This window comes from Pyricularia grisea (genome assembly GCF_004355905.1).
Source record: "Pyricularia grisea strain NI907 chromosome Unknown Pyricularia_grisea_NI907_Scaffold_1, whole genome shotgun sequence".
NCBI lineage: Eukaryota > Fungi > Ascomycota > Sordariomycetes > Magnaporthales > Pyriculariaceae > Pyricularia > Pyricularia grisea.
In genome coordinates, this window is record NW_022156716.1 from 4,793,603 (window position 1) to 4,813,932 (window position 20,330).

Below are 20,330 nucleotides of genomic sequence, written 5' to 3' on the forward strand. Positions count from 1 at the left end.
TTTTCTTTTTTTTTTTTCTTCTAAAACTTATCTACAAAAGCTCACTTTGAAAAGCTAGTCTCAGTTCAGCAGCATGCATAACTCAAATCTCCAACTCATGCAGCCAGCAGCCCCCTTGAGCGGGCAGGTGGGCAGACAACGCGGGTATATGATCATCTCGTAATGCACTTCAGTCATCCCGTAATCAGAAATAGCTACGTCTACAAATGAGCTGATAGGCCGATAAAGCCCCGGAACTTACTCCGGGCAGCTTTGATCTACGTGGTGAGCTGAAAACCGGTCATTTGGTCATGGTGCAGTTGTGAGCGTGAGGGGTAGAGAGCTACTTGCGCGGGCATATGGGGCTTTGGTGGGCATATGGCCACCAATCTAGGTACGTACCTACCTAGCCAGCTAAGTTACCTAAATCACCAGAGTCAGACCCTAAGCTCGAGCTCACACTTTCAAGAAGCATTTACAGTACATGGCAGCCCAAAACAAAAAAAAAACAGGTTTTAGAAAATTTAATAAGATGTTAATCGCCTGGTACTAGAAAAAGAATATCGTCTCTCTGGACTAGTCTAAAAAAAACCCACAAAAACAATGGCAGCTGGTCTCGAGTCGATACAAGGTGGCAAGCCCTGGTTCCGTTGCAGTCCGCCCATGGTGCTCGGGGAGGCTCCCATATACCGTGAGAGCGACTCTACCCTGCACTGGGTCGACTGCCTCGCCGAGCCTCCAAACCTACAGATCCTCAAGGTAGACGCCGTGACGGGCGACGCCATCCCTGACACTCACCGCATCATCCCGCTCCAGGACAGCGTCACCGTTCACTTCTTCCGCAAGAGCAAACCCGGCAGCTACATATGCGCGTACTACCAAGGCGTCGCGTTCATGGACGAGGCCACAGGCCAGCTCCAAGTGGTCAAGGAGATAATACCGACCCAAGATCGACATATCCGCCGCTTCAACGACGGCGGCGTCGACGCCAGGGGCAGGTTTTGGCTGGCCGAGATCGACATCGTGGCAATGCAGATGGGGCCGAACAAGGTTCCAGAGGATTACGGCGCCCCGATAGGGAGGCTATGGCGTTATGATCCCGACGGTTCGTTGCACAAAATGGACGAGGGGTTCGTTTGCGGCAACGGTCTAGTGTGGAGCCCGGATAACAAAACCAGTATGGATGCCAAGTTTCTCAGGGGCTTAGTTGGTGGTGCTGTTCCAACTCCGATCGGTCCAGGGCTGATACCATCTCTCGCCAACAGTGTATGTCAACGACTCTACCGCGATGATAGTGTACCGGTATGACTTCGACGTCGAGACGGGTTCTATCGCAAACAAACATATTTTTATCGACCGAAGAGATAGCTATGGCGAGCCTGACGGCATGGTAACCGAGTAAGTATCTCAGAGAGAATTGCCAGTACAGCACAACAAAGAAGCATTTCGCTGACATGTCGTCGTTACGTATCAGCACTGAGGGAAACCTCTGGATTGCCGTCTGGGCTTCCAGTCGAGTCATGGTCTTCTCGCCCGAAGGAAGGCACCTGAAGGATATTGTCTTTTCTGCGCGAAACATGGCTTGTACGACTTGGGGAGGCAAAGATCTCAACATCTTGTTCATCGCATCGGCAATAGACCGTTTGAAGTTGGGGAGAAAGGACGACGAGGGAGGTCACATGTTCAAGTACATGGCACCGCCAGAGACAAAGGGTACGGCCAAGTATGAGTTTCTTGGGTAGAGTTTTGCTCGTTTCTTCTTTTTTTTTTCTTTTTTATAAAAAAAAGGAAGCTTGCGCTGTACCCTCCTAATTACTCTGGCATGCCGGCAACTGTTCTTTCGCGTGTATCATCGGAAAAGGCCGTCGACTCTCTGATGGATAATAGAAGCCTGGACTGCTGGGCGAGGGAGTCAAGCGTATCCTTTGCCTCCCGCAAAAGCTCCCACCTGCAGTTGTCAAGTGCGATGCTAACTGATGCAATAAGACCCGAGGTCTGACTAGCCCCCCGGAGTTGTGAAATATCGCCGTTCCCCAGGAGGTGATTGAGCATATGTGAAAGATAATCCTCAGCACTACAGACCCTTCCCGGTTGAAACCCCTCAGTAAGAACTCCATAGGCCCAAACCACAAGAGTGCTATGGTATAAAACCCAGGGTCGTAAAAGGATGTTGTCCTCACAGGCCAGATACTGTGCGCGGGTAAACATGGTCTCCTGGATCAAGGTGAGACAGTGAATCAACGTTTGCTTTGCATTGGGCAGGTCCCTGGTCCAGGCTAGGACCCTTTCACAGGCTCTCGCATATTGGCTGTCACCAGCCATACTTGCTGGATGAGCACGAACTCCAGTGGCTAGGTTCGGTGCCCCTGCTAAAATGTGAAAGTCAATCAAGTTGGTGTGAATGTTGATATGTGCAATATGCTGTAGCGGTTTGGCCGCCTCGAGACAAAGCGATGGAGAACGGGAAAAGAGGCTCAAAGACCAGGTATCAACGGCACGAGCAACTCGCTCACGCCAGTCATCGTCATCCTCTGGGTGAGGAGACGCCGAGGCGCTGGTGATGTTGATTTCAGGGTCAGCAGGGCGACTGAAGGTGTTTCCTCCGATGAAGGAGGCTGTCTGGTCTCTTATCGTCATGTGACGGGTGAGACTGAACAGCCCATGTAGCAGCACGAAGCGTGCAAAAGTGCTATAAGTGTGGGGCAACGGTTGGCGACAAAGCAGAGCCCGGAGTGCTGGAAGAAAAAAAGGCGTCGAAGATGGCTGCCGAGACCGTTCTCGATTCCACGCAGTGGCGGTGGGGGCATCCCATAGCGCTTCTGCACATGGTAATGGCAGTCGAATATCGGTTAAAGACAGCACCGCAGCATGTCCAAATATGGAAGAGTGCTGAGCATCCATGACGAAAGCAAAGTAGGCAGCCCGGTGGGTCAACTCTTGCTCAATCCACCGATGCCAAGTATTTTCCAGGGTCGAGAGGTCACCGCTGGTAGTCTGTCCTGGACCATAGCAGCTCCCGCGCCGCATAAGCTAGGTGTAGTTGCAAAATGTGCTTGTGTAAGTGTCTCGCACAGTGACCGCTTTGCTTGATTTTGTTCACACCAGGTCTACCATACCGTGATTACCGAAGAATGGAATATATGCGACATTTCGTGTAGTTTCCTGGTAGAAAACATCTTTTCATATGCTTGAACAATCAACAAAGACTGAATCACCCACAGAGGGGCGGGAGTTTTGAAGGACGACGACTAGATCAAAGAGAAGTTAGCCCCTGTAAAGCTGATACTCTAGAACTAGTCCAATTAAAAGGAGACAACAAGAAATCTAGCGCCTGTCTTGTCATACCGTAAATATCAACCATCGGAGGTTCTGGTGAATCTTCTCGGCCACAGCATAGTGTGAATCGTCAGGAGACAATGTCGCACCGAGCGTCAAGAGCGAGACCAATAACAAGGGCGGAACATCGACCACAGAGAAACTTGGACGATGCAGCATTTGAAAATGTGGATTGTACTCGAGCCAATACTTTTGCATAAACATCTGCAAGTTGGCAGCGTCAAAGAAACTCGAAGTCAACAGCTCGGCAGGTAGACACGAGAGTGCCTCCATCACCCGTTGTCGCGATACGGGATCGATAAAGTCGGTATTCTGATTATACAAAGGTGGAGGGACAAATGACCCTGGGAAACTCTCCAGCGGAGAGCTTTGAGAGATGGGTTGCAAGTCGCCGAACCTTGACGGCACTTCTTCCGGACTTGCACCAAAGAGCCAATCCAGATCTTGAGTAAACCAAGTCCCATCACTGGGCCCATGGAAAAAGGTAAGCTGCTGCATCGGCTCGGATGTGTTCCCTGGGGTGATGTATCCGCTTTCTTGACTGGCCAGCTGAGCAGCTTGGATAAGTACTGGATCTAGCACATCTTGGCTCATGGAACTCAGGGGAGATCCAGAAACGTGAGAGTATTCCGAGTTTCCCCTAGAGGGTAGTTGGTTTTGCTCCGTCTTGTATTGAGACACAGGCACCGATGCTGCTGCTTCTTCTGGTTTTGGCACGTTGGCTGAGCGAACCGGGAGCTCGGCCCTCGTGGAATAGCCACCCGAGTTCCTGTACTTAACCATTCCCCGATCATGTCGGCGGAGATGGCGCTGTAGGAGATCCAGGCGCACAAAGTCTTTGTGACATATGCTGCATTCGTGGATCGTACGAGGTTGATCTGAATGCCAAGTTAATAATCGAAACCATTATATGTCAAAACAAGGTGTTGCGGAGAATGCAAAACATAGAAATGGAACTAAATATTTCTAGAGTGGAGGAAAAGTAAACAACCAAGAGATCAAACGGCAACATTACGGGTCAAGGTACTGATGGAAGCAGATGCAAATCTAGATCTAGACTAGTTCTAGTTCTAGATTCTAGTCCAGAAATAGACCTACTTTTAATCTAGCAAGCTAATGAGCAACGAAAAAGAAAACGCGAACCACATGAGAAAAAAAAATAAAAAAAATAAAATAAAAATCCATTGTGAAACAGAAAAAGCTTACGGTTCAGTCTATGCCTTGACAAATGCTCCGGCCGTTTGAAGCTGCGGGAACACCCGTCGTATGTGCATTTGTGCATTGCTTCTGGGCAAATGAATGATGTAGTACAAAGTTAAGTACTTCTTCACTCAACCGTGGGCGGGTCTCAAAAAAAGAGATAGGTGGGTGGAGATGTGGGCGGCAGTTGTTTTTTACTCGGTAGTACGATTTTTTGGTGCTGCGTGGGCAGCTAGCTGCTATTTTCCCTTGGTGAAGAGTGATGGGTGATTAGCGAATGACGGCATGTTTGGATGTGGTGACTAGCGATGTTGCCCGCGCAGGGCGGGTAGGCAAACAATCCAAGATGAACAAAACAACAAAAAACCAAGCACTGCTTGGCTTGTGATTTAAGTATAGTTGTCCTATCTTTTTTTTGTTCTGTTTTTCTGTTTCATTCCCAAACTGATTAAAGAAAAAAAGAAAAAAAAAAAAAAAAAAAAACCAAGAAAACTGGTTTGCCTGCCGGTAGTTCATTCAACATGCATCCAAGTCGTACGAGGACCCTCTTCATGGTCCCCTTGCAAACAGTTGGATCAAAAGACCCTGGGCCCTGCTGATAATGCTACGGAGTAATCCATCGACGTTGTTTGCCGGAAGCAAGGAAGGTTGCGGGGGACTTGCCCGGCAAGTTTTTACTCAATCAAGTGCCAAAAAAGCGGGATGCGCGGAGCCTGAACCCACTAGACCCCTCCTAAATTTCGTCTCTACTGCAGAGTGGTTCAATAACAAGGGTGCACTGAAGCCTATCCACACGGCGTCTATGCCAGGTGTACCCTACCTACCACTCTCATCTTGGCAAAATCTTGTTACATCCATCATTCTATAAAAACAACGCCTCAAGCTCTTACGAAGGAATACTTGATACCCTCCCTCCAGTATCAACCCCTACGTATTTCCTCTGATCCGTTTGGCTAAGCAAAGATGCAACCTGAAACTCTAATTCACGCTACACCTTTTCTGTCCTTTACCAAGTACGTACTCCGTACTTGTTCGTACTCCGTACTTGTTGCCTTTCCACACCGGCATAGAAACGGTGAGTTCCACGGCATGGTTTATCGCTCTGGATTTATTGGTCACCATGTCACACTGAACCAGCATGATGATGGTGAAAGTTGTCGTCTATCCAGGGGAGATGAAAATAGATAAACAAGGGGGGGAGGTGAGAACACACACACACACACGCAAAAAAGAAATAGAAAATCCCTCGCACAAGATGAACCGGCAGTTAGTTTCTCGTCGGATCTTGTCTGGTCTAGGCCACTCTCGCCATTTGTCTTCACATGTCATAATTCTTAATTTTACAAAAAGGGTTGTAAAGCAACATCGAATATAGAAAAGAAAAAAAAATGGAATCTCAGCCCAAAACACGTTTACAACGTTTCAATACGGCCTTCAGCTCGCCTCGAGCTTTCAATAATGCAATCAAGCTCGAGAGCTCCCACTCGATCCTCGTGAACGAGGACCTCTTGCCGTCGCCGCCGAGCCGACAAACATGGTCCGTCTGGAGCTTCTTTGCCTACTGGTGGAGTGAGTCCTGGAACGTGTCGACATGGAGCATCGGTGCCTCCCTCATCACCGTCGGCGCCACCGTGAGAGATGCTCTGCTCGTCGTGTTCTTCGCCAACCTCCTCTCCGCCGCCGTCATGGTTCTGAATGGCTTCGCCGCCTCACGTTACCATATCGGCTATCCCGTCCTTTCAAGGGCTAGCTTTGGCGTCTACGGCCAGTTCTTCGTCGTGGTCCTGCGTTCCATCCTGGGCATCATCTGGGGTGGTGTGCAGCTCTACTTTGAAGGCCAGTTCATCTCGATCTGCCTAAGATGCATCTTCCCCTCGTGGGAGCAGATACCCAATGGCATACCCGCGGACCAGTACATAACCACACAGACCATGGTCGGCTTTTTCCTAGCCTTCGTCTTCACTATACCGTTCCTATTCGTACATACCTCTCGTATCCAGCACTTGTTCACTGTCAAGTCTATCATCATGCCCGCTGCCGGTTTGGGAATCGTCATATGGGCCACCACAACCGCCAATGGCGTCGGGTCAGCAGCTCTCGATGGTCAAGCAGAGGCTGCCAGGACTTCGACTTCGGTTCTAGCCTGGGCCATCATCTCGCAGTTCAACGCCATCATGGGTTCCAATTCAGCACTCTTAGTCACAATACCGGACATTGCCAGGTACTCCAAGACGAGAAACACGCAGATTTGGGGTCAGATTATAGCACTTCCCGTTGGCCAAACCCTTTGTGCCTCGTTTGGGATAATCAGCACAGTGAGCTAAACAACCTTTATAAGCCTCGTCTTCTTGACTCAGTGGCGAACTAACACAAACCCAAATGACTCAAAAACAAAGTCATCAGTAATCAATCTATACGGCCAGGCATACTGGAACCCGTATGATCTCCTCAACGGAATCCTCGATCAGGGATATACCTCATCGGCCCGGGCCGGCGTGTTCTTCGCGTCCGCAAGCTTCGCCTTTGCCACCCTCGGCACTTCCATCGCCTGCAACTTTATCCCCTTCGCCGCCGACGTAACGGCCCTGCTGCCGCGATACCTCAACATTGTCCGCGGCCAGTTCCTGTGCCTCATCGTCGCCTTTGCCATTGTGCCCTGGCGGATCGTCTCCTCCGCTGCGGGCTTTCTCAACTTCCTCAACGGCTACTCCATATTCCAAGGCCCCGTCGTCGCCATCATGATCGTCGACTACTTCATCTCTCGGCGGGGGAACCTGCACATCCCGGACCTGTTCACCAAGAGCAAGGAGGGACGGTATTACTACACGGGAGGTTTCAACCTTCGAGCTTACGCATCTTTCCTCATTGGGTTTCTGCTACCGCTGCCCGGGTTTATCATGAGCTTCGGCACGGCGGACAAGTCTGTCGCGGCGGCGAATCTATACGCACTTGGCTGGGAATTGAGCTTTGTGATCGGGGGTCTCTCGTATGCCGTGGCGAGCTGGCTGTGGCCAATGCAAGGTGATGACAACACCCATGGGTTTGAGCAAGCGCCCATTGAGGATGGTCCGGAGGCCGATGCCTCAAGTATGTCAAAAGCCGCAATTGTTGGTGAGAAATAGGGCCCAACTCGGGGCAGACCTCGTGACCCCCACCAAGACGACCGGTATTCAACGGCTTCCTGTCCATGATCAAACGCAACTAGCCCATTTTCAGGGATCTAGGCTACGTTTGGCTCTGATTATCTAAGTGATCACTGGCTAGGGAGAATGCTGTGGTGGCTATGGCCGTAATGGGTAGTAATAATGTAATAAGCCTTGTCTACTTTCTCTACATGATCATGAAGCAACCGACATTTGATCCATTCATCCAAGCTCTGTCCTATAGTCTTGATGGAAAAGTCCCGAAATTCTTAGCAAGTAACCGACGGGCTGCACTTTCGAATACCACCCATGCTGCCTGTTATCGTGCCCCACTTTACCGAGCCTGTTGCTTACCCCCTTTCCCCAACATGTGTTCGATCCCCGCCAACAACATTTATTTTTTTTCTTCCCAAAAGAACACGGGGGGTATCGTTTTACTTGGGTAATGATGTGGAGAAAGCTTATCTTTCAATGGATATATCTTGTGTGCACACCAAAAAGAACGACCCAAGACATATACCTGCTCACCACCTACCAAAATCTCAACCCAACTTGACATCACTCTCAACCCATAGTCTAATTATCGTCGATGGGCGAGAGTTAGTAGCGTTATCATGGTACCGGGTTGAAATGCTCTACATCCAAGGTCAACGCAACACTCACTACACAGTTCTGTCTTGGCCATCTTGTGTTTACGTTCGAAGATCCCGAGAGCAGCTCTCAGCCTGTCACTCCGAGCAAGCAACTGCTGTCTATCGCGTCTAGTGTCTAGGAAGCCTTTGTTAGCATCTGGATTTTACCTTGCCAATCTCTATTGGTATGGCTCCGATCTACATGCATGCAATCCACGTATTTTCTATACGTTTGTATACTCTCTTTTACTTCCACCAACGCTCAAATGGGCCTAGACACATCTTCTGTTTTAAAAACACTCCTGTTTCAAAAACAAAGTTTCGAAAGCACACCATTTCGATCCAAACATCAACCAAGTAAAGCACATGAGACAGGTTAGACAAAACGATGGCTGAGGCTATGTTATTTGAATTAACGATGCGAATACCGCTAGCCATAGAGAGACTGTCCCTGATACTACGGCTATTCATTCTATGCGAATCCTGCCCAACCTCCCAAGTTTGTTACCAGATATCGGCTTATATTCATCGTCTTGTCATCTTCAAAGTACAAATCGTCCTTGATAGTCGCGCTTTTTGCCTTTCTGAAGGCTTGCAAACGCTTCAATTACCGTCCCTACCGACGCTCCAATTGACACATTGGCTAGCATATTAGGCAGTCTTGAGGTAGCATTGTCCGGATACTAGCGGACAGATGCACCTGTATCCCTCATAGCCATGTTCTCTTCACGTAATTCCTTAAGAGCCAATTTGTGGTCCTTGTTAATTGTATCCCAGTATGAGTTCCATACCGGGCTAAAACCGACAGGCGTAGGACCGCCTGCTGTGCTTGACCCGCTTCCCGAAGCGGCCAAACTGCCAAGGAGCTTCTCGTTGAGTAACAGACTCACGCGAAGAACGCTTCTGTTGGCCTCATTTTGTTTCTCAATCTCTTGCTTGACTGCATTCTCTTTAAGCTTGGTAGACAGAGTACCACGGAAGGCAGCAGCGATGGCGTCCAGTCGCCGAGTGGTCTCCTCAGGTGCCAGGTACACCAACTTAGAAAGCATCAGATTGCAGAGGCCGCGAATGTCAGTGTCGTCACGGAGTCCATCAATGATACGGTCGTAAAGCTGAATGATATCTAGTCGGGAGAATGCTGTCTCCATCAGAGCATACAGGGTTTCATATGCACTCTGCAGGCCAAGTTAGTCAAAATGTGACTCGAAAAGTGATGGCCTGAGCATTTGAAGTTCTTACCTTGCGAACCTCAAGACCATCATCAACTGTGTGCTTGAAGGGGCCCATCTGAACCTCACGAATGAGGCTTTGGTTCTTCATGGATTCCTTCATAACATGCGGCAGCAACTGACTGAGTTGGCCCAAGATTAGATCAGGCTTATTGTGTGCGGCGGAGTTGAGTGCAGTCATAGCCAAGCGACGGATTTCCAATTCCTTGTCTTGAAGGACCGTGATCAGTATCGGAACCAACTGCTCCTTGATGATGGCATCGAATGCATCGTTAGACTCGGGCAAAGTGTAGCGGAGACCTTGGATAGAAATCGCTCTCAGTTGCTGTGAAGAATCTTGTAGGAGGCTCTATATGTGCACATATCTCATTAGTTGATCGGTTGAGACTACGCAACAAGTCAGATGGGGAAGTTGGCTTACCTGAAGCTTCAGCACGAATGTCTGTGGTGCAATGATGACAAGCCGGCCGATACATTCTGCAACAATGGCCTTGTTATCCTCCGATTCCGATGCATTGAGTAGATGCGTCCAGATTTGAGGGAGATAACCCGCAATGTCCATTTGAGACGATGAGACTTGCTGCAGTATCTCCTTGACTGATTGGAGAAGTAGATACTGTCTACTGCCGGACTGTCCTATACCCTCAAGAATGACTGGCAGATACTGTTCAACATTACCTGCGCCGGCACGTCCAAGCGCAACTGCAGCAGAGATGGAGACCTTGTCGAAATCGGTTCCGAACTGTTGAAGGAAGATGTCCGGGGTCATGGGTGATTTGGCACCCAGGCGTAAGCCAGCTTCTCCGAGTACCGCGAGGGCAAGACTTGCGCGGGCTTGGTCACTGCTTGAATTCCGCGCTTCTGCAATGAAGCTGTCCAACGTAACCCCTGCAGAGTCTCCACTGGAAACCAAAAGGTTTCCTATGACTTTTCCGACTACGACAGGGTCGCCTCCAATGCCAACATCCTTGAGAAGGCCGGCCATCAATGGGCCACCAATACCGCTCTGACCAACCCGTGTCACCAGTGTGAGGAGCGGCTCTAGAACTGAGGCAGCAGTGGGAGTACGGAGCAGTTCACAAATTACAGCGATCGTTTGAGTGTTGACGGCAAGCTCGGGGTTCTTCTCCACCAGATCGGCCATGACGTGAAGTGCAGGGCTAAGTAGGTGGGCGTCGTTATTGAGGATGACTGGCTGTAGATCTGCAATTAAAGCAGAGACGGTTTGATCACCAAGGTGTGCACGAACCGATGGAGAGTGCGTCAAGTGACTCAAAGCCTGTACACTTGCGCCCCTGAGGGCCCGATTGGACTTGCGCAACTGGGCAGCGAGCTCAACAACGACCTCTTGGGTCCACTGAGCCTCAAATTGGACATCCCCAGATGCCGAAGCGGCCACGTTATCAACAGCCCTTACGGCGGACAGTCGTGTGGTCTCATTGCGCAGGCGCTCCAAGAGATAGCCCAGGGCCTTGGTACGTTCGGCAGCAGGCAGCAAATCGGCCCCTTCGCCCGATGATGTTCGTGCCAAAAGAGTTCCTAGTGCGTGTATGGCCTTTTGCCTAACCTCAGTGTCTGCGTCGTTGGCTACCAGGCGGTCAATGATAACGTCGTAAAGCTTGTGGAGTTCGTCCTTGAACTTCCCGGCAGATTTCCGGGCGCGTGGAGGTGTAATGGCCTTAACGATCTCCTCCACGGTTTGTATCGCTTCAGCTGAAATTTTGTAAAATCGATCCTTGACCACAGCTACCACGCAGACGACGATTTTACTCAAATGAGGTTGTAGCAGCTGCGATGAGTGTGTCTTCGACACATCACTCATCAACCGCAGAGCTGCAACACGCAGAGTTACAGGTGTGGCGGAGGCGCTACCTCCAGATGACAGCAGACCAGCTGAAGTTGCTGAAGTAGTTGTTGGTTTCATCGCCTCGATAGTGGGATCCATAATCTGATCGAGATATCCAGATAAGCCACCGCTCTGAACCTTAACAATGTCATCAAATAGATTGATCACAGCTTGCTTGGTAGACAAGAGCTTGCCCTTGAGGAGCTTGGTGCCGGCTTTCACAATTGCAGGCGTCATCTTGGCAAGGTCAGCGCGAGGGCCTGACGCCGGAACCTTCTCTAGGACCGGCGAGGTTAGTCCGGTACCTGCCAGACGCGAGTCTGTGGCCAACCCAATAGCCGCGGCACCTCCGCCGCTGCTTTGCCGCCTCCGCTTTCGACTCGGCGGTAATTGGCTAATATAGTCTACTTGCGAGCTATCGAGTGAGAACTCGGGGATGTGACCTTCGCCAGTCTTGCGTACCAGCAATGAAAGTGCCGCGATGATCTCTAGTCTGACAGTCTCCTCACGCTCATCAAACCGTTTCACGAGGGATGCTGCAGCATTGTAGAGAACGCCGCTGTCCAGGAGATCTCCGTTGCTTCTAGTGGCGATAAGGGTGTGAATGACCTTGGCAGCACAGCGTCGGACTTTCCAGCTCGCGTCATCATCATCGTCGAAACCGTCTCCAGTATCAAACTCGTCATCATCGTCGAATCCATCCATGGCATCATCCTCATCTTCGTCCATCTCGTCGTCCTCTTCAATATCATTTGAGTAGTTCGGGTCGTACTTCAAGTAGCGAAGTGAAGAACTGATAGTCTCGTCCGTGAACGCCCGCATCTCGACAGGACAAGACGCAAGGAAGGAATCCAACGCTACCAAAGAGGCCTCGCGTATGTCGTTGAACTCTGGTCCGGTATCAGCACCATCGTTGACAAGCTCCATATGCTGCTCGAGCTCTTTCTCCCCGAGAATCGAGATAATATGTGGCACAATATCCTGCAGATGACGTCCAAACCTGTGGGGAATAGAGCGTGCCATGGACCCGAAAATAGTGATGTACAATCTTTGCGTACTCCTCGAAGTGTTGCGATTGCCAAGTTTGGCAACAGCCAGCTGAACAAACTTGTCGAGAACAGCATCGTTTGTATAGACGGCCAGGCTAGAAATCGCCACAACCGCACGCTTCTTCACGCTATATGCCAAAGACTCGCTGTCCAGAAGTCCCACGACGCCTTCGTGCAAGGCCTCGACTTCGTAAGATGCAAGCATCGGGCCGAAGCAGTGGACCAGCTCAATCAAAACGTCGACAGCTTCAATATTCATCGATCCGGGGTCCAGTAGTCCCTCGCCGAACGGGGGGAGACGCAGAGATGCTGGAGCCTTGGTGTTTTGGGTCGACTTGCCCAGGAGTCTAGGGATAAGTACTCGGCTGATCGGATTGTACGCGTCTTCAACGGTTTTATCCCAGAACGTAGCCCCAGGTGCTGGCCTGGGAAGAGCGGCGATAACTGCTCGTAGGGCAAGAGATGGCACAGTGTTATCCACTGAGTTCTTGGGCGTCATCGTCGAGAGCTTCTCAATCAAAGGGCCGATGGTTTGGGGAGGGAGCTTTTGAACCAATGGCCCCAAACTGATTAAGAAGAAATAGTCAGATGAGCTGTCTTGAGCTTCATACTGTTGGATTACTATATGAAGATGTAAAAGGCGATCACTCACCACTTAATGGCCAGGTTTTGCACCTCTCCATTTTGATCGTCCAGAGCCTTGACAATGTGATCGACGGTCCGAGCAGCAGTATTGTAGTCATTAAGAAGAATGTCGTGCTTAGCGTTGTCGAGAACGGTGAGGATATCGTTCAAGGACATGAACCGAAAGTCAGGATCGGCATCTGACAGCTTTCCCAGCAACGAATTAATCGTCTGAGATGTCGGATGAGGTGGAAGTAAGGTCGCCATGATGGCGATGCTTGCCGCTGAACTACAGTGGCAACGAATGATACTCTAAAGCGTCCCTAAAGTCCAGCTTTTGAAATATTCAGCCGGGACGAGATGATATCAGTGATGATCGTGGTTACCTAGAGTTTGCGGATTTGTTTGGACTAATGTATTGGGGATGTGAACATCATCTATTCCCAAGGAGCTCGGCAGCTCCAGACCAACACCTTGACGTCGAGCTAGGCAACCAGACTGCGGGGTTGTGTGGGGCAGAATCTGGTGGATTGGGTCAAGAAGGCAGTCGCGTCGCGCTTAATGAGTTGAAGTTCTGTGGGGCCATTGTAAAGTTAAACTACCTACCTACCTTACCATTGTTCAGAGCGCCAGCTGCCTGGCATGTATACCGATTTATTCTTCTACTTGATTTTATGTAAGGTGGATATGACACTGCATTCTATTCAGGATAGGCACCTAATGTACCTGCCTGGGTGGGCATCCACTCACCCATCTTTGCTGAAACTGATGTACAGCAGCAGGTATGTATCCAATCGAGTCTTGCGTCAATTGTAAATGGGTAGATAGATGCTTGGGGAATTAGTTTTCGATTCGCAAAGCGCCTACTAACCTCTTCGTACATATCGAGGTGCCTTTAGGCACCCTGAGCAAACTTCAATATCAGCGTTCGAGACTGCCTTATAAACACCGCTAGTCGTACAAGTGACAAGCCGGATTGCGAAGGTTCCCATCGCTTCCGGAATAACTGACAGCAGCGTGTGCGAACCTGTTAGGGCGGTTTCGTGGCCTGAAATTAGGTTGGACCACGAGGTCTTATTGAAATGTTTAGATGATTACATGTATAAACAGTGAAGTAAAGAAACGGAGAACAAGAACAAAAAAGGAATACGTAATACCCAGCGGAAATTCCCCTTCCCATCCGTTTCCCTCAATTTGGGGGGTTTGAAAATTCGATATCCGCGCCAAAACGTCCAAAACATAAATGAAACAGAAGATAGGAGAGTTTGTTGGCTGAAAGAGTGAATGGTCTCCGGGATTCGTCCGGTACGGATGTTTTCTTCCGTCAATATAATAAAAATCTTAACTACGAAGAATCGAGTAAGGAGACTGTGTTGTAGAGTGCAGACTGGTGAGTATAGCATTTTGTTGGAGATCAACAAAGGAAAATGTGAGCGAGCGGTGTTCTTGTTTGTTTTTTGATGTAATGGTGGTGGTATGTAATGTCAAACTGCAGGCTGATGACTGCAGTCTGTAAGCTCGCAATGTGAAGCAGACTCGGGCGGAGAACCTTATCGTGTTCTCCAAATATCGAATACAGAGCAGATAGTATCAGCAGACTATTGCTGATGCGTACCATGTAGCCGGAATCATTTGTTTGTTACTTTCATGATCATGTTCCTGAACATGGATAATATTGCCTTGGTTTAGTCGGTTTTCATAAGAATGCCGACAGCGGTTCTTGAAGGAGGCTCCAGGCATGCAACCCACTTTGTAAGGGTGCGTATGATCCTCAGCAAGATTGGTAAAGAAGTAGGGGCTCTCCAACATTCTCAATCTCTGGGATGGTGCACTTGAGATCAAAGGCCTTGGAGAGCACAATCTTGAAAATCTAAGAGGTTGGAATGCGTCAGATCATCTGCAAGTAACCCTTTGGAGATGTTTTGGTCAGTTAGGTCTAACAAACCTTTTGCACATTGATACTGTGGCTTGTACTGCTGAAGATCAACGATGCTCGCATGGCCTTTGCGAACCGGCGTGCCTTGAGAAGAGAACGTTAGCCTTAGGCAGAGTGATAGCATAGTCAAGACATCAAAGAATGTATGGGGGTTGCCTACTTGGTTCGAAATTTCCTCTTGGTCTTCCCTGGGAAAGTTTACGAAATGGTCGTACTTGGTACCAACCAATATCGGAATGGCTGTCTTGTTAAACCCCCTTCCCTGGCGATACCACTCCTTGATGCTGTTGAGAGTGCTCTTTCGCGTAAGGTCGAACATGAAGAGGATAGCAACAGCATCGTTGCAAACCAGCGGAAGCATGTTGACGAACTCGCGCTGGCCGCCAAGATCCCAAATGCTGAATGTGATTTCCGTGTTGCGGATGCTGATGGTCTTCTCCATAAAGTTGACACCAAGAGTCTGGATATAGTCCTCATCCCAGCTGCCCTCGACGTATTTGACCATCAAACTTGTCTTGCCGATCTGTGCATCGCCAACCATTCCGACCTTGATGACCACATGGTTCCGCCCCGTATCCCTATTTGAACCAGACTCGACATGCGCGCCGCTCCCCCTAGAAACGTGATCGGCCGAGTTGTTGTTGGCGTTACTGTTGCCGTTGTGATAACCTCCAGAGAGGCCTGAAGCTGGTCTCGATAGTGACGGTCCTGGCGGCGGGATCGGTGGGGTGTTGTACCTTTCCATGTCATCGGTATGTGGAGACTGGTGCACTTGACTACCAAATCCCTGATCCAGCGATTGTGATTGTCCGTGGCGACGGTCGCTGCCGCGTATTTGTGCACTGCTGCCAACGTGTGGTGAACCCTCAATGCCGCCGAGAGTATCCTCGTGGGCGTCGATAGGCATGGGTTCTGTATCCATCCTGTCTACTGCGTCGTGAAACTGGGCCGGAGACCCTGCTGAAAGTGTCGAGGAATCCAGGTTGGGCTGACAGCGCGGTGTTGTCAAATTTGGGGGTGGCTACCAGGTTACAGTAGCTCCTGCAGTCGACGGTCTGCCGCTGGTTGATGCGAAGTTGACTGACAATGGGCAATGTTGTCGCTATTTTCTCGTTCGTGGGTCGGCGACGAAAATGCGGGCAGCAAGCACTATTGGCTTGAGATGTGTCAGGCTCGAAGGGCGAGGTCGTCGACGAAATCGGGGGGAAAGTTGCGATCACAACGCTCGTCGATCCGTGGCTTTCGACGGCCTATTGCTACGAAGCCTTGTGCTACGAGCACCGTCACTGTCTCTAATTCGATGCCAGAGCGGGTGTTTGAACCTATTCTTCTTTCTCTTGACCGCCTGTGTCGTTCAGATCATATGGCAGAATCGGAGGACTCCATCCGCCTAGTGCATCGGTAGTGGCCGTTGCAAAATGGTGGAAAGGAAGGAGTGGCTTTTGATCCGTGCTATGCTCGCGAGGGGAACCGAGCTGAAATCGCTTAGAGTTACAAAGCAAACGTCCAAAAGAAAAGGGGCCCCGTTGACAAGGAACCGAGTGAGATTTGATTTTTAGAGCAAAGGATGGGAAACAATTATCTCGGAATGTTCACGGGGTCGTGTAATGGGCCTGATACATTGACTAGACTCAGAAATAGGGCCGCATGTGAGAAAGAAACGGCAAGGATTTACCTAAATCTAGGTACACACACTCTGGGCTTGCAAATGTGGTCAACGCTGGGCTGAGAGCTGGGTCCCACGATGATGCGAGTGAGGGCTGGCTCCGTTTGGCGCTTACGGCACTGGGCGAGGAACGGGAGAATTAATGGAGCCTGTCATGAATTACCCCACCGTCGACCACTCAAAAGTCCAGAACGACACAATGACACAACCTGGAAACATCCATATCTCACTTTATTACCTACAACCTACCATGCATTCTGGGGGGTGGTTTTGTTTTTCTTGCTAGACTCCATGCAACCCAAACAAAGACGCGACTTGGACGCGATCTTATTGACTCTTGCGTCCGGCCACCACAAGTCTACTGTTGAAGCTTGCTTAGGCAACGCAGGATCAAAACACAAATCTTCGTACCTGCAGCGCAATGCGGCTGGTGGGAAAGGGGGATAAGTATGACTGGTTTAGCCGGCTCGAACAACGAAATAATCTTTGTCGATCTTCAAGTCGATACGATTCCGATCGAGAGCAATCGGAATGTTCCAAACAAGAATAAGCACCAAAACATACTGAATGCCACCTTCTCCCCACATTTGCTTGCTAACGTCGTACTCTCTCACTCGCATGAACCAAACCCCACCAACGGAGGCATAAACAAGGAGATAAATTCTCTTTCTGTGTCTACTGGGAATAACCTGCTCTTGTGACCATTCAGGCGGTCTGCAGGTATTTGAGTACTTTGCTTGCATCAATACCAAATTTCCAGAGGTCATGGCTTGCATGGGAGTGAGGACATGTTGTGCACCAGACCTAGACCTAGCTGAAGTCAAATCGGTTCAACGCGGGGCCGATCAATCTACGTGTTGATTGGCCAGTTCTTTGTTGTTAGGTTTCCTGAATCGAATGCAATCCAACAAAGGACAGTCATCCACTTTGTTACCTAATCTGCGTCTCGGCTCTGGCCGCTTATCGGACAAATTTGTTATCTGGCTGTTGCCAAGATTACGCCGTCGGTCGGACCACCACACAATGGTACCAGGGTTTCCCGTCGCGGAACAACCTTCATGACAGGTCGTGTAAAGTAAAAGCTATCTCGGCGCTGCTTTCGAAGTCAGGAAAGTGTGCATCCGACCTCACAAACAAAAATTTCGCTGCATCACAAGTAATTTACATATCATCATGGCTTCAATTGCACGCTGCCTGAGGGCTGCCAGGCCTGTAGGAGTTTCCATTCTCGCCAAGACCCCGCGACCGGCGCCGGCCGTCGGTAAAATGAATGTGGTTCGGCCGTTTTCGGTCACTGCCATAAGTGAGTGCCTTGCGGGCCAACGACCTTGCCCGCTTCAATCATCTCTGATGTTCGATGACTGACTGAATACTTCTACCATACAATGCAGACCCGATTCGCAAGTACACCAAAGACCACGAATGGATTGACCTCAGCGCCGACAAGAAGACTGGCGTCATCGGTATTTCTGAGTATGCGGCCGAAGCCCTGGGCGACGTCGTATACGTCGAGCTGCCCGACATAGGCAAAGATATTTCCAAGGGCGATGCCATTGGCGCCGTCGAATCGGTCAAGTCGGCTGCCGACATCAACTCCCCCATCTCGTGCCGAGTCACTCAGGTCAACAACGTCCTTGAGGAGGCTCCCGGTACCATCAACAAGGTCCCCGAGGATGATTCCCACGGCGGTGGCTGGATTGCAAAGGTCGAGGTTGGCGAGCAGGGCGTCAAGGAGCTGGATGAGCTTATGGATGCCGAGGCCTACAAGGCTTTCACTGATGCTGCCGAGGAGCACTAAATCTGTGCTGCACAGTTGATTGTCAGACATGGTCCAAAGGTGCAAGCTGAAACGGGTCATGCGGCAGCTTGCTTGAGCAATATCATCCGCTGTGCTAGATTTTGCTTCATGGAGCTGCCGGAATCAGCTCTGAAGTGCAATTTACCTGGGTTGTATGTAGCATTACTGGGAAGGGGTTCAAAATCTAGACCGAGTCTTTTGCTCGCCGTTGTCATTAAGCTTGCTTTTGTCTCCTGTCTAATGCCCTACAGATGTTCTATCTCTCTGTGTGTCCGTAACACTAAGAACTTGTGCCATGCTTGGGAGTACAGTGCAGTCTCACGCCGCCGCTCCAGCTACCGTCTTCACTGGCGGTGCCAAGCGAGTCTGGGTGATGACATCAAGTATTTTCTTTGCTCCTCTCTCCACCAAAACCTGTGATACTTGCTTACCGAGAGCCTCGGCTTCCTCCTGGTTGGAGACAGGGGCGGACGCGTCAGCATCTACTGCCTCCGACCCATCCAGAGCCACTACTGTGGCCCTCAACCTGAGCGTTTTGCCCTCGTCCAACCATGATGTCTCGACGCCGATGGGAACGCTGCATCCACCCTCCAGTGTTCGCATGACCGTCCTCTCGGCCCAGCCGGCTTTCATCGTCGGCATGTGCACCAGACACTCGAGCACCTTCAAGGTCTCCTTGTCACCCTTCCGTACCTCGAGCCCAAGAGCACCCTGTCCCACGGCGTGCAAGACACCACCACCTTCCGTCGTCGAGTCGAGATACTGCGCGATTCGCGAGTGTTGATCCATACGGTGTAGGCCTGCGGCTGCCAAGATAATGCAGTCGAACTCGCCATCCTCGGCGTCGAGCTTGCGCAACCTCGTGTCGATGTTGCCGCGGTAGTCCCGGAAACGCAGCTCGGGGTACCACCGCTTGAGCTGAGACGATCTCCTTGGGCTGCTGGTACCAACCAGACTGCCTTTGGGCAAATCACCAATGGTCTTGCAGCCGGCCTGAACATGTTTGGGCTTGATGACCACGACATCGCGCGGGTCCTCACGCTCCATGACCGCGCCGAGCTCGCAGTTATCCGGGAGGGTAGTCGGCATGTCCTTGAGGCAGTGGACGATGAAGTCGACCTCGCCAGTAGTGAGCATTGCCTCGAGCTCGTTGGTCCACATGCCCTTTCCCATTGAAGGCAGTGGTGACACCTTGTCCTTGTCTCCCTGAGTGGCGATGGCGTTCACTTCGAATTTGATATCCGGGTGCTCCTTTTGCAGAAGTGCAACCGTATGTTCTACCTGCCTGATGGCAAGTGGCGACCGGCGGGTGCCGATCTTGACGACCCTGCTGTTGCTCATGGTTGCGGTGTCTCCGGATGACCGGGAGAGAAATTATTTTGTTGCGGCAAGCTGATTCGATGGCAAAATTTAGCCCTTTCAGCGTCAAGGAGTTACAGTGACCAAAGACCAAGACTAGAGTTAGACTAGGTACAAGGCAAGCCGTTGCTCAGGATACCTTATTGATATAAAGTATGAGTAAAGGTATAACCTTATGGTCAAAATTTGTGTAATAGTCCCAAATCTCCAAGCAACCCACTGGAATGCTTGCTTTTAGACGTCTATATCGGGGCACATTGGACGTTCAGCACGTTGATGGTGTGCTCCGAAGCCTTTCCTTGTGCTACAGCGGGGTTAACTTTTCCGTCACCGGCCCCCACTCTCACTCCACCTTCGGCATTTTATCCTGAACAAGGGGCCTTTTCAACAAGCAGTAAGTCTGATTCGTTTGAAGTCGGACTCTTAAATAACAAACTGCCGGTAGCTTTTTAACGTGAACTGTCACAGCTTCTACCCAATTTTATACATTGAGCAAAGCCTCGCGGCCATAATCTGCCGTTGCTACCCATATT

At 50.3% G+C, this 20,330-nt stretch overlaps 7 protein-coding genes across 7 annotated transcripts; 3 read left to right on the forward strand and 4 right to left on the reverse strand.

Moving 5' to 3' along the window:
- The first annotated feature begins 471 nt into the window (after positions 1-471).
- On the forward strand, positions 472-2,204 carry PgNI_01459 (uncharacterized protein). The gene is made up of 3 exons (XM_031121530.1): positions 472-1,156; positions 1,245-1,377; positions 1,454-2,204. Exons 1-3 carry the CDS (start codon positions 583-585, stop codon positions 1,719-1,721), a joined length of 975 nt encoding a protein of 324 aa, XP_030986410.1. The 5' UTR covers positions 472-582; the 3' UTR covers positions 1,722-2,204.
- On the reverse strand, positions 1,792-4,597 carry PgNI_01460 (uncharacterized protein; the record flags this gene model as incomplete). Its single annotated transcript, XM_031121531.1, has 4 exons — positions 1,792-3,009; positions 3,105-3,227; positions 3,325-4,193; positions 4,522-4,597. 4 exons carry the CDS (start codon positions 4,595-4,597, stop codon positions 1,792-1,794), a joined length of 2,286 nt encoding a protein of 761 aa, XP_030987570.1.
- Positions 4,598-5,903: 1,306 nt separating this feature from the next.
- PgNI_01461 (uncharacterized protein) lies at positions 5,904-7,637 on the forward strand (the record flags this gene model as incomplete). Its single annotated transcript, XM_031121532.1, has 2 exons — positions 5,904-6,830; positions 6,912-7,637. 2 exons carry the CDS (start codon positions 5,904-5,906, stop codon positions 7,635-7,637), a joined length of 1,653 nt encoding a protein of 550 aa, XP_030987571.1.
- Positions 7,638-8,845: 1,208 nt separating this feature from the next.
- On the reverse strand, positions 8,846-13,449 carry PgNI_01462 (uncharacterized protein). The gene is made up of 4 exons (XM_031121533.1): positions 13,067-13,449; positions 9,941-12,980; positions 9,530-9,868; positions 8,846-9,465 (listed from the first exon to the last, which is right to left on the reverse strand). The coding sequence occupies exons 1-4, from the start codon at positions 13,303-13,305 to the stop codon at positions 8,974-8,976; spliced, it is 4,110 nt and encodes a 1,369-aa protein (XP_030987568.1). The 5' UTR covers positions 13,306-13,449; the 3' UTR covers positions 8,846-8,973.
- Positions 13,450-14,111: 662 nt separating this feature from the next.
- PgNI_01463 (uncharacterized protein) lies at positions 14,112-16,709 on the reverse strand. Its single transcript, XM_031121534.1, has 3 exons — positions 15,135-16,709; positions 14,984-15,058; positions 14,112-14,908 (listed from the first exon to the last, which is right to left on the reverse strand). The coding sequence occupies exons 1-3, from the start codon at positions 15,894-15,896 to the stop codon at positions 14,810-14,812; spliced, it is 936 nt and encodes a 311-aa protein (XP_030987569.1). The 5' UTR covers positions 15,897-16,709; the 3' UTR covers positions 14,112-14,809.
- A 1,000-nt stretch (positions 16,710-17,709) lies between these two features.
- On the forward strand, positions 17,710-20,040 carry PgNI_01464 (uncharacterized protein). The gene is made up of 2 exons (XM_031121535.1): positions 17,710-17,943; positions 18,032-20,040. The coding sequence occupies exons 1-2, from the start codon at positions 17,814-17,816 to the stop codon at positions 18,436-18,438; spliced, it is 537 nt and encodes a 178-aa protein (XP_030987566.1). The 5' UTR covers positions 17,710-17,813; the 3' UTR covers positions 18,439-20,040.
- PgNI_01465 (uncharacterized protein) lies at positions 18,757-19,779 on the reverse strand (the record flags this gene model as incomplete). The annotated part of the gene is made up of 1 exon (XM_031121536.1): positions 18,757-19,779. One exon carries the CDS (start codon positions 19,777-19,779, stop codon positions 18,757-18,759), a length of 1,023 nt encoding a protein of 340 aa, XP_030987567.1.
- Positions 20,041-20,330: the final 290 nt, after the last annotated feature.

Excerpts from the sequence above, each read along its gene's own strand:
- PgNI_01464 (XM_031121535.1), top strand. The coding sequence starts at position 17,814 with ATGGCTTCAATTGCACGCTGCCTGAGGGCTGCCAGGCCTGTAGGAGTT. Across the intron at positions 17,944-18,031 it reads GTTTTCGGTCACTGCCATAA|ACCCGATTCGCAAGTACACC; the intron begins GTGAGTGCCTTG and ends CATACAATGCAG.
- PgNI_01463 (XM_031121534.1), bottom strand. The coding sequence starts at position 15,896 with ATGGATACAGAACCCATGCCTATCGACGCCCACGAGGATACTCTCGGC. Across the intron at positions 15,059-15,134 it reads AAGAGGAAATTTCGAACCAA|GCACGCCGGTTCGCAAAGGC; the intron begins GTAGGCAACCCC and ends TCTCTTCTCAAG. Across the intron at positions 14,909-14,983 it reads ACAGTATCAATGTGCAAAAG|ATTTTCAAGATTGTGCTCTC; the intron begins GTTTGTTAGACC and ends CCAACCTCTTAG.
- PgNI_01462 (XM_031121533.1), bottom strand. The coding sequence starts at position 13,305 with ATGGCGACCTTACTTCCACCTCATCCGACATCTCAGACGATTAATTCG. Across the intron at positions 9,869-9,940 it reads CATTCGTGCTGAAGCTTCAG|AGCCTCCTACAAGATTCTTC; the intron begins GTAAGCCAACTT and ends GTGCACATATAG. Across the intron at positions 9,466-9,529 it reads ATGGTCTTGAGGTTCGCAAG|AGTGCATATGAAACCCTGTA; the intron begins GTAAGAACTTCA and ends CTTGGCCTGCAG.
- PgNI_01459 (XM_031121530.1), top strand. The coding sequence starts at position 583 with ATGGCAGCTGGTCTCGAGTCGATACAAGGTGGCAAGCCCTGGTTCCGT. Across the intron at positions 1,157-1,244 it reads GAGCCCGGATAACAAAACCA|TGTATGTCAACGACTCTACC; the intron begins GTATGGATGCCA and ends TCTCGCCAACAG. Across the intron at positions 1,378-1,453 it reads CCTGACGGCATGGTAACCGA|CACTGAGGGAAACCTCTGGA; the intron begins GTAAGTATCTCA and ends GTTACGTATCAG.